Below are 12,407 nucleotides of genomic sequence, written 5' to 3' on the forward strand. Positions count from 1 at the left end.
CCAGACGAAGGAGGCAACCCTTGTTTGCACTGATTGAGTAAGCTGCAAAATTTATTTGTAAAGAATAAAAGAAACAACTTGTTACTGTCACTCTGTTGTCCTAAGGTCGTTTTTTATTTTAAATGAGTCAATTGCGCCTCCAAGTGGCAAAAATCCGGTATTACCGATTTGATGCGTTTTTTTTTTTTGTTGTTGTTGTTGTTTTTTTTTAACAAAAACCAGCCCGTTTTTTTTTTTTTTCTATACCGACCCAACCCTAGTATCCATGACAATACACAGAGCCGACTGTACACAGGCAAAAGGCTGTGTGTTGCAAACTACGGTAAAAACCCCACTTGAGAAGCATTTTCCAGATGCGCTGTATACATGTCCAAATAATGCTATTAAAACATGAATAATACCTGCATATCCCACAAGTCTTTTTTGGAAATGCTTTCGGAATAAGGTCGACTTTGGAATACCTGAATGCAATATACTGTTCACATGACCTGCATCAAATTCAAGATATTAGTCATATTGGGAATAATAGTGGAATATTAGTGTGTATGTAAATGTACCCACTGTTGTTGAAAACATCCCTTTTGTGTGCAGCCGTCAATATGGATATGCATTGCTGCACACTACGAAACATCATAATGGATGTTTTTGAAAAGACTAATTTCCTTATGATTCATAGCGCTTAAAGACTTTGTGTATTGAGGTCTCCCTGATAGAAGGTCACACCAAAAGATGTGACAACCGGATTTTTTTAGCAGCTAGGGTGCCGGAGTTTTAATAAATCCTGCTTTTCATCAGACAAGCCTTTCCTTATGCATCATTACACTGTCACACAAATCTGCATACAGTTCAATCCCTTTGCTCCACTCTCACTTGCTGCAGTTGATGATGACATCTTCTGGTTGGATCCTTTTCTTCAGCATGCCCTGTTTGGGATGCTCGCCTCTCCCCCGGAACAGCCCTGGAGGTTCAATCTTGAAGTTGCCGATGCGTTCTTTGTGGTGGTCCAGCAGACAGTAGCCGTACTCGTCCACTATCTTCTGGTTGGCCTCTTTCAAAACCTACAACAGAAATAAAGCAAAGACATTTGTTAAATAATAATCCTGAATCTAAATGATCCACGCTGACCTTTTTTAGACACAAACAAAAAGAGAAGTACTGTAAGTTATGGTAATCAAGAGTCTCACCAGTTTCTCCTCCTTGGTCATGTTTTTCCTGGCCTCCACCTTTGCTTTGTGCATGGCGTGGATCTCTCCAAAGTCACACTTGTCAAGATCTTTAATCAGTGACCTCTCCTCATGGGTCATTTCCTAAACAGACATAAACAGACACATCTGACGCTTCAGTGTGATCGCTTCTTGAGTTTGGAACAGTTATATCTGCATAAAAACAGGGACATCCTTTAGTGATAAAAATATTACAATTCAAGAAAATGAATCTGCAACAAGTTTCATCATCAATAAATCTTAAATAATAAATCAGTCATTTATCATGTGATGGGCACTGTTCACTATTTTCTGACATTTTATATACAAAACAATTTATCATCCATCCATCTTCCTCAGCTTATCCAGTGCCAGGTCACAATCAATCGTATATGTCAAAAAATGATCAGATTAGTCTGTAATGAAATCAATCATTAGTTGCAGCCCAAGCATCCTGGATTGCCAGAATAATGCTCTTTGCAACTCTGAATAAATTGCATCAATGATGGCAATAATACACATCTTTGTATCTACACTTCAATGGTTTTCAGTCTCAGCAGCGCTGGGAAATACTGATGAAACCAAATGAACTGCTAACTCAAAGCTTCAATATTGATCACAGAAAGTTTGCACATTCAAACACTTCTGTGCCGAGTCAAAATCCTGAACTGAAGGAAGAAAGAGACAAAGGATCTGCACACGATGCTGCTGTATTCACTTGACTGGGAGCCGTTAATACAGAGTACAGAACCTTTGACAAATAGCACATTACACAATGATGCATCATAAAAACCAAATAAGATGAGCATGGTCAAAGCAGATCTGTGACCTTTCATTTAATTACTCATCTTTACAGAGGCTGAGCGGACAGCAGAGAAAATAAGTGGTATCATTATGAAAGGCCAGAGTAACGAACATTTCCTTCCAAGAAGCCACTACCAAACAAGCTTAACAAACAGTCTTGACACAGCAGGATGCTGAAGGCAGCAGCTGAGTTTCAACTATATTTGTCATCTTTCTATGGTTACTGCACAAGGGGTCACCCCATCAAAGAGGTCACGATCAGGGCAGCAATACAGAGCAATTCAGTGAAGGCTTTATGGTTCATCTTGAAGGTTTTTGGTGCTAAATGTCATGACAACATGAGAGGCTTTTAAAATGGGCTCAGGCAAGAAAGCTATTGCAGCAGGAGGCCAACATTTGCCTGCACAGAGCAAAAATCTCTGCTTGGATGTTTGTTCTTAAGGTCATATTGGCCTCCAGCGGCAGAACATAACAGTAAACTTTTAATGAGCTGGACATCCTGATCTTATTGTCTTCACGCATGACTACAGCAGTGCTCTTCAAAAACTAGGCCTGGATACCAAACTTTGATACTTTTATGGCACCAAGCAAATTGCTTCTATCTAGTATCGAAGAATGCATTGTCAGGCGCAGCAAATACTGATGCCTAAGGAGTACGCCTCATCAGCGTTAGTGACCCAATAAGCATGCAGCATGCTCCTACCAAGATCTAATAATGCTTGTGATTGATTGTCTAACATCACGTCATAGAGACATGCAGGAAAAACACTGCATTACGCCCAGAGATGGGGCTCCTGTGTGTGTATAGCTGTATTTATAGCTCCTTTTCATCAGGCTTGATCCCAATAGGGCACAATGCAATGCCCGAGCAGAGAGTTGCTCCATATTCAACTGCATGAAGAAGAACAAATGCAGCCATCTTCCTCTCAGCATTCAACTCCACCCACAGAGCCTCCTTTAAAATCACCACCACCAGATTCCCCCTCAACCCAGATTACTGAGGACAATATAGAGGTGAAGTCCTTCCAATTCCAGTGAACCACCATGTGACCTTTCGCTGAAAAAAAAAAAAAAAATATGTACAGTAGTTGATAGCGAGGGACAAATTCATTTTTTGATCCCATTTGTACCGCGCCATGAATTAGACAAATGATGTTTGTCAATTTAAAAGATAATTTTGCAAGTAAAGAAAGTCAGTTTGTTGTAAAACTTGTGAAAATACATATTCAGAACAACTACAACTACAAGTCATGTAAGGGACATTACAGCTTTCTCTCTCACTGAAGCAAGAGATCTTGCTGGTTCTTTGGCTTCCAGGCTAAAAAACAGACCAGGAGTCCCTGGATAAAACATATCAGGGAAGATTTAACATTTGTACATGGAGCATAGTAGGGATGCAAGTGATTAGTCGTCTAAACAATTAAAAGTCCTTCCCTCGCCAGTTGTCACCAGAAATATTAGTTGGTTAAACTAGTTAGTGTTTTATTCATATAGGGGCCACTTAGCTCTGTAGCCCCCACTAGTGGCGGGCGGCTGCATGACAGTTGTCACACAGCAGTCCCGCTCCCTGCAGTAATGCTTGACAGGGCTTGACACTAACTTTTTTCCCAAGGAGCACATGTGCTCCTAAGTTGAAAAAGTAAGTACAAAGAACTTCAGGGGCACAATGTTAATTGATCAAATGATGTGTTTTCCGTAATAAACATGATGCAAATAGACATTTACAAGCAAAATTATTTAATGAATTTGTATACAAAATGTACAGAAAGGTAAAATCATCAAGTTTTGAAAAAGTATTGCAATTTAATTTTGTCTTTAATGTTATTAGCTTATATATATTATCTTTGCAATATGATTATCCTATATAATGTTATTACTATCCTAAAACATTCTCCAGGTCCTCTGAAACTCTGCAGGACTTCCACCCTGCCCAGCAGCGGTACCGTGGTGAACGGTCCCTAACTGCGGGGTTGTTTACCGCCGAGCCGACAGGCTGCATGTAGGCTGAAAGAAATGTTAAAGCATTTTCCACCTAAGTTGTTACATATATTTGAGTTATCTACAAGTTTACTGTACTGTTTGTCATCTACTCGCTTTCAAATGTCCGCCACGGACATTTACACAATGTCACGGATAAACATGGGTAAATGCATGAAAAAAAATCATCACATATCACCTCTGATGATGGTTTATTCATTTAAAAACACATTGTGCTTGTTTAGCACACTATTTCAAGTAGTTTTTATCTTCTGGAGGGTCGCGTAGGGGAGCGTAGCGTGACAAAAATAGAAGAGCCGCGTAAAATAGAGAGTTGTCGCACGACAGACGGGGGTTGTCGCGCCACTCCCGTTGCCGGTGGAGCCGCTGTAATTGATTAACAGGGGGCGAGCTGCTACGGGACTCGTGCTGCAGACGTGTCGTGCCGCTGACGTGCCTGGTGGAGCCCGGCCATTATATTCATTGTGCCAACAGTGGCTTGGAAAACCGCCCATAACGCCAGGGCCTGCCCTGCCCTTCCTGCGAAGCGCAGCGCACCAAAATTCTCCCGCGAGCCAGAGCACTTCCGTTCACATCAGACCCGCATTTCTCCACACTGGTCGACAAGCGGTTCTGCTCCCAGCTGTTGTCTCTGTCACATTTGGGGCTGTTTTTCCATCATGGGTAACTACCCAGCTTGACACATTCGCTTGTGGCTCGCGCAGAAAATAGACCAGACGCCGAAATGATCGCTGCAGGGCCGGCGGCGGAGCTGCGCGGCGCGGCCAGTGTGGATGACACAATCGGTTAACATGGGCGCCGAAAAGAAACTGGCTTCACTTCTCGGCGCTTCGAGGCTATTCGCAGCGCTTCCGCGGGTGGTGTGGCTCTTAACCGTGTCACACGGGGAAGAGGGAAGGCGGCTGGAGTTCCTCCAACATTTGCGGTTAGATTACCATATTTTGTATTGACAAAAATATAGGCTGCTTCGGCTGATTTTTTTTATGTGCACATGTGCCCCTAAATATTCTTTACAGTTCCCACACACCTATTTTTAGTCGCAAATGCGAGTGAAACGCTCGCACTGTCGAGCCCTGCTTGAGTAGCCTGGGGTTTTGAAACAGCACGGTGCGAAATTGGAGAGATCAATCAGAGACAGAATCAGTGTGGTTTGGCAGAACCTTAATCTAGAAAATGAATACAGCAGCAATTTATCTTTTCTGAGATGTCATATTATTTGTTAACTTTAAGTGAGTTGTTGTCAGATAATGTGCAGGGTTTACATTCATACTGCACAGCACAAAATGCCATTTCAGCTGAAATTTTATCATAATTTAGATGTTGTTTTATGAACTTGGAAGTGTTCACATTAAGTGAATTTCTATCATTTTTGTCAGATAATCTGCAAGGTGCAATGTGCCCCACATTTCAGAAGCAATTCATTTATTTTAGATGTTATTTTAGTGGTTAACTTTTGACTGAGTTGCTGTTATGTCACATTTATACCGCACGGCGCAAAGTAACTGTGACTTTCTTGACTTGCAAAATTATCTCTTAAATTGACAAACATCATTGTCTAATTTATGGCACGATTGAATGTGGATCAATTTTTTTTTTGTCTCGTTTCTAGATGATGATGGGGATTTTAACAGGTAACATTTGGCAAACATAAAAACTCGGACAACTTGTACATGGTTGTTTACTACATTTTTTATGTTATGAAACCGCTTTGAGTGTAAAAATGCGTAAGACCTGAAAAATGTGTAATGTAATTTTCTTTTAGTTGAAATGGATTTTGTAAAGTTCAAACTAGCATCGAAGTCAACGTATCGGTACCAGTATCAAAAAAGTTTTACGCAATGTTGAGATCAAAATATAAGAAAGACTTGTAGGGGCTAACCATATGACAAACAAAGGTTCATCTAACCTGAAGACATGACTAAGGATAAAGAGAATGACTCATCTATCAAACTTTTCAGAGCAGCACTGACCATAGTCCAACTGTGTTGTGTAGGGTCAGAAATGAGATGCAAAAACATATCTCTAGATCATCACACACACACAAACACACATCTCTCTCCAGAAGCACTCTGACAGTATGGACACACAGGCGGTCTGCGTGTCTAAGCATGACTGACACCCAATGGTGGGCGGGCACTGAGGGCAGTGGAGCGAGGAGAGTTTTTTCCGGCTATAATAAAACAGTTTAATTGGATTTGTTCATATGCAGGGGAGCTACTTGTATGGATTAGCATATCAATGCCTTCGCACAAATCGTATTTTCAAGTGCATTGAGCACTAAGCAGCGCAAAATTAATTCTGCATGATATGCCTTGGGGCTTAGCACGGTGTTTTCTCTACACAGAGGACATCCTGACAGACACCAGCGTGCAGGTACCAGCCACAGTCATACACTCACCCCGCACTTTACACACGTATATTCCGCAATTTACAAAACAAAGCTGGAATGCAAACAACTAATACTGTACTTGGGTGTTATCAAGAGAGTGTGTCTGGAGCTGAAACTATAAGAGCTAACACTGCATTATTACCCTAGAATAACATTTTAAGTTTTGACGTAGACAAAGCAATCGTGTGCATGGAAAATTACAGTTGACAAAGCTCCCAGTCATCATCATCATCGAGGCAGCGTCAGGGGAAATGTAGCTGGACAAAAACCATGATGATTCACATTCAGAATTCGGACAAAACTGCTGTAAAGCATGGAAATATCTTTTATTTGAATTTTTAAAGGGCTTCTTTCATGTAAATGTCAAACTCACTTTATTTAATTTTTCATACTCAGGATGAACCTCTGAGCTGAGGGCGTCAGTTTAGAGGGTCAGCTAGGGGTGCTTTTGATTCTCCCTAAACTGACAAAATCACTACTTTCTGTGTTGCTTTACCTTCCTCCAGTCTTTAAAGAAGTTCTCCCGGAACACCTTCTTGGTGGTGTACTCATGGTCCAACATCTGGCCAAAGAAAAACGCCACCTCCTCGGCTGCCAGGCTCAGTTTCACCTCCTTACCTGCACACAAACAAACACAAGCATGCCATTTTAATTTCATTCAACACAAAACAACATGGGAATCCTAATTTGCTTCATGGCCTCGCTGTCTGAAATTACATGTTACATAAACAACTCGCACACACACACCTTTAGAAGCTCAGATCAAAACCCTACATGCTGTTAACACCCATTAGCTCCTCTTGAGTCCTGTCAAACTAATCCATGTATTTATAGAGGTAGGCTCAGAGACAAGGACAAAGATCTATATTCAAGTCCACTACCAGGAGTGAGCTACAAACAAGTGCATGCAAGCACAGGAATGAACAGATCAAACTGACTCCCTGTAGGACACTGTTGTGGCTTGACTGCTTAACAAAGCAAACGCAATCAAAGTCATCAATCAGTGTTTGACCCAACACACCTTCTACGTCCTAATGATGCAATTATGTGTTTGTGTGTATTGTGTTTGTGTGTGTCAGTACACTTTCATCCATAAATCTGCGCACTTCCAAGACCTCTTCTTTTTACATAATGCAGCTTTGTCCACTGTTCTCTAAATCTGAGCTTGCACTCTGTCTGGATTTCTAAGTTTAAGAAAGTTTGAGAATCTGGATGATTTCAGTATATTTTTAAAGCAACTAAGAGTTTCTTTTGATGTTACAGTATAATTCACCTGTCTCATTTTCAAATGTGTACAGAAAGCCAGGGGTTTGTGACTGTGGGGGGAACGCCACACAATTTAACACCCCAGACTTCTTCTTGAACTTCAAACAGACCACACATTGCTTCATTGCATTTTTTGGGGGTCAACTGTCCTGCTGGGGGACGACGACTCTTCTACATGACTAAGCCAACCATGGTATAGAGTGGGGAGACACGATAATCATTAAATACAGGGAGAGTCTCTCCTCGAAGGTATTCATACCCGCGTGTACAAAAGAAATGAAATGAACAGTGATAGAAATAGTTTTTTTCAAAAATGAAAAAAGAGAGGTAGGGAGAGAAGTTCAAACCCTGGCTCCTTTCTCACCTTCACACAGCCAGCCAATCAAGGCATGAATTGGGTGTGACTTGAGAAATGAATTAACTTCTTTTAAATTGCTTCTGAGGGCTGTCTGAGGGTAAGTCACTGATTCTGCACTATGCAGGTATACTTTGCAGTAACTGTCGGCTACTGTTTGTAAACAGTAAAGCCAGCAATGTGTCTGCAATTTTCATAGCTTCCTCTCATATGTATGCTGCTTACGGACTGGCACCTGGGCGCTACCTTTTCATAGTCCCGACCTCACCTGTGCACTGTGCCCAGGAACATCACAAACCCAGCAAAATAAGAAGAAAATAAGAGAATACAGGCAGAGGGCAGGGTCTCTGCAGATAAATACACTATCACATGCTTCTGGTGGCTCTAAGTGATGATTGAGAGGGATTCATTTCATATTGGTCGATACATTGCTTTTTAGGACATTCCTGCACAATATACAGTACAGGCCAAAAGTTTGGACACACCTTCTCATTCAATGCGTTTTCTTTATTTTCATGACTATTTACATTGTAGATTCTCACTGAAGGCATCAAAACTATGAATGAACACATGTGGAGTTATGTACTTAACAAAAAAAGGTGAAATAACTGAAAACATGTTTTATATTCTAGTTTCTTCAAAATAGCCACCATTTGCTCTGATTACTGCTTTGCACACTCTTGGCATTCTCTCCATGAGCTTCAAGAGGTAGTCACCTGAAATGGTTTCCACTTCACAGGTGTGCCTTATCAGGGTTAATTAGTGGAATTTCTTGCTTTATCAATGGGGTTGGGACCATCAGTTGTGTTGTGCAGAAGTCAGGTTAATACACAGCCGACAGCCCTATTGGACAACTGTTAAAATTCATATTATGGCAAGAACCAATCAGCTAACTAAAGAAAAACCAGTGGCCATCATTACTTTAAGAAATGAAGGTCAGTCAGTCCAGAAAATTGCAAAAACTTTAAATGTGTCCCCAAGTGGAGTCGCAAAAACCATCAAGCGCTACAACGAAACTGGCACACATGAGGACCGACCCAGGAAAGGAAGACCAAGAGTCACCTCTGCTTCTGAGGATAAGTTCATCCGAGTCACCAGCCTCAGAAATCGCAAGTTAACAGCAGCTCAGATCAGAGACCAGATGAATGCCACACAGAGTTCTAGCAGCAGACCCATCTCTAGAACAACTGTTAAGAGGAGACTGCGCCAATCAGGCCTTCATGGTCAAATAGCTGCTAGGAAACCACTGCTAAGGAGAGGCAACAAGCAGAAGAGATTTGTTTGGGCCAAGAAACACAAGGAATGGACATTAGACCAGTGGAAATCTGTGCTTTGGTCTGATGAGTCCAAATTTGAGATCTTTGGTTCCAACCGCCGTGTCTTTGTGAGACGCAGAAAAGGTGAACGGATGGATTCCACATGCCTGGTTCCCACTGTGAAGCATGGAGGAGGAGGTGTGATGGTGTGGGGGTGTTTTGCTGGTGACACTGTTGGGGATTTATTCAAAATTGAAGGCACACTGAACCAGCATGGCTACCACAGCATCCTGCAGCGACATGCCATCCCATCCGATTTGCGTTTAGTTGGACAATCATTTATTTTTCAACAGGGCAATGACCCCAAACACACCTCCAGGCTGTGTAAGGGCTATTTGACCAAGAAGGAGAGTGATGGAGTGCTGCGGCAGATGACCTGGCCTCCACAGTCACCGGACCTGAACCCAATCCAGATGGTTTGGGGTGAGCTGGACCGCAGAGTGAAGGCAAAGGGGCCAACAAGTGCTAAACACCTCTGGGAACTCCTTCAAGACTGTTGGAAAACCATTTCAGGTGACTACCTCTTGAAGCTCATGGAGAGAATGCCAAGAGTGTGCAAAGCAGTAATCAGAGCAAAGGGTGGCTATTTTGAAGAAACTAGAATATAAAACATGTTTTCAGTTATTTCACCTTTTTTTGTTAAGTACATAACTCCACATGTGTTCATTCATAGTTTTGATGCCTTCAGTGAGAATCTACAATGTAAATAGTCATGAAAATAAAGAAAACGCATTGAATGAGAAGGTGTGTCCAAACTTTTGGCCTGTACTGTACCTTTAAGTCTTAGGGCCCAAACCCACCTAAGCCTCATCAAAGAACTAGTGGTGATTAAGGCAGACTATTGCAGCGCCTCGTGTTGGGCTTGAACACACCGCAAAGACTACAGCCAATGGCCAACTAGCACGTTCTCAGCCGGCATAAGAGGAAATAACTTTCCATACCAGCAGGTAGCAGTAGTCTGTATACGTCATTGAAAAAGGGAAACAAGAAGACTGACAGGACGGATTCAAGACGCTGGTTAGCCAGTATGCACATTAACAACACGACCCGATGTTGAAAGAACAAAGGATATTCACTGCGCACTAGCAAAAACTAACACGGTCAATTAGGAGCCATTTCTGCTAAAGAGTTTAAAGGCTATAAAATAATTTTACCTAATGTAACAAGTTAGCTTTGATCCCACTCCCTCTTACTTAAGCTGTTTGTTTGCTTTCCTCATTCATGTTTCTCTTCTCATGCACTGAGCTGACTCGCCAATCAGAGTGATCCCATTCACCGACAGGCTCCGCCAGCAATTCAACATGCTCATTGATCCAAACAGCAGCCGACAAGGGCCAACTAGTGCCAACCATGCAGGGCACACCGCAAAAACTAGGGCGACAGACGCTCAGAGATGGCCCGACAAAGACTGACAGCCAACTGTCAGCTTGGTGTTGTCAATAATATGGTTTGTTTTCTTCGTGGTTCATTGACTTGCTTTTACTTGTGCTTTCTTTAAGTTATGTGTATTATTATGCTCTATGCTGCTGTCTGTTTTTCATCTTTTTGATTTGCTGTCATCATATTTTTAATTTTGATGTCTCTACTTCTGCCTTCTCTATTCTTCTTACCTGATCTTAAATAACACTTTTGTGTCATTTTAACAGTTATCCAACGTTTTGTCTTTTTTTTGCTGCTTCTACGCTGATTTTGTAAAGCAGACTCTATCACATATAAAAAGAAAAAGGAAAAAAAAACAATGGTAGAAAATCATCAAAAACTGATGTTGCTGCGTAGTGCTTTAAAGTATATGAATTTACTCTGAATGGTCACAACAGCACCTGAGAATTTCAAATTACACTCACAAGTAAGAACATGTGGAGTGACTGAAACCCTTTCAGCCATGTTTCAATCACCCTCTCTGACACATTCAACTTTCAAGCTCAACTAACCAGCATAGTAGAAGTGAACGTCGTCTGGCAGAGGCTGGTACTCAGGAGGGAAGTAGGGTCCATTGTGTTCAAGGAACTTCCATTTCACCCCATCTTCATACTTCTCTTCCTCCCACCTGACAAAAAGCAAGATGACGAAAAATTTAGGATGAATTTGAGAAAGTGAAAACTGCTGCTCTCCGATTTCCCCATGTTTGTGTTTGATTGCGTGTGTTTGTAGAGTAGGGATGGGTCTCAGGGCAGTGCAAAGTGAAAAAGAGCAGTGTTTCCCAACCATCTCCAGCGATTCTGCTCCTCCTCCTCCTTCTTCTTTTTGATCTTCAGCTGTCTTGCCTCGTCAATCTCCTCCTTTGTCCTCTTTGGTTTTTTAGAGACTGGATGCTCTCCTTCCTCTCTCTTTACCGCCTGTGCAGAGAAAAACACTCGAAATGTGAATTCAAACATTCCCTCTGTGAACCGCATTTCTAGCAAACTTCATACAGCAGGAGTTCGTACTGATGGAGACAGATTACCTGGGGAAGACAGACATTTACCTTTTCAGTTCTCTTCTTTGACTTCTTATTCTGAATTTCTACGTCACTTTCTTCTTCCTGCTTGTGTCGCTTATTTTTCTTCTTTGAGCTGCAGGTACCCACAACACAGACAGAATACTAAGAGCTTCCAGAGTTTGGAAAAAGAAATGAAGAGTGGAAGTTCATAAACTACCAATTTTAAATATTCATAGACAAATGTTAACACGTGTTTCAAATGCCAAAACAACTCTGTTAAGCAGACTCTAATATTAAGAAAAGGCTACGTGTAAATGTTTTCAGTTCAGGCGATCCACAGCTCAAAGACCTGGGGTCTCATTTATATATAACCTCTGTGTACGCACAAAACAAGGCCTGAAAGAGGCGTACGTCACTTCCCACGCAAAAGCTGGGATCTGTGCGCTCCTGTACTGAAACTGTGACCATGCATACAAACATTTTGGAGATGGGGAAATCGGCAACGCAGATGGTGAGGTGGTGATTTGAAGACACATTGTAGAAATTAAATGTGAGCGGCATCGTTAGGCGTATAATGATGCATCTGACACATTTAATATCAGTTCATATCAAACGTTACTTAAAGATCCACTTTATCATGAACTTTTAAACCAGCAGT

At 41.7% G+C, this 12,407-nt stretch overlaps 1 protein-coding gene across 7 annotated transcripts in view; it reads right to left on the bottom strand.

Annotated features, from left to right (window-relative positions):
• The window catches only part of LOC117262684 (DNA topoisomerase I, mitochondrial), a 51,419-nt gene that overhangs the window by 24,170 nt on the left and 14,842 nt on the right, over nt 1–12,407 (bottom strand). For all 7 annotated transcript variants that reach the window (XM_078168108.1, XM_033635764.2, XM_033635763.2 and 4 more), the window contains 6 exons: nt 11,795–11,882; nt 11,536–11,666; nt 11,262–11,377; nt 6,890–7,011; nt 1,185–1,307; nt 871–1,058 (listed from right to left, as the gene is read on the bottom strand). In XM_078168108.1, coding sequence (XP_078024234.1) covers nt 871–1,058; nt 1,185–1,307; nt 6,890–7,011; nt 11,262–11,377; nt 11,536–11,666; nt 11,795–11,882 — 768 coding nt within the window. The remainder of the gene's footprint in view (nt 1–870; nt 1,059–1,184; nt 1,308–6,889; nt 7,012–11,261; nt 11,378–11,535; nt 11,667–11,794; nt 11,883–12,407) is intronic.

This window comes from Epinephelus lanceolatus, chromosome 5 (genome assembly GCF_041903045.1).
Source record: "Epinephelus lanceolatus isolate andai-2023 chromosome 5, ASM4190304v1, whole genome shotgun sequence".
NCBI classification, from domain to species: Eukaryota; Metazoa; Chordata; class Actinopteri; order Perciformes; family Serranidae; genus Epinephelus; species Epinephelus lanceolatus.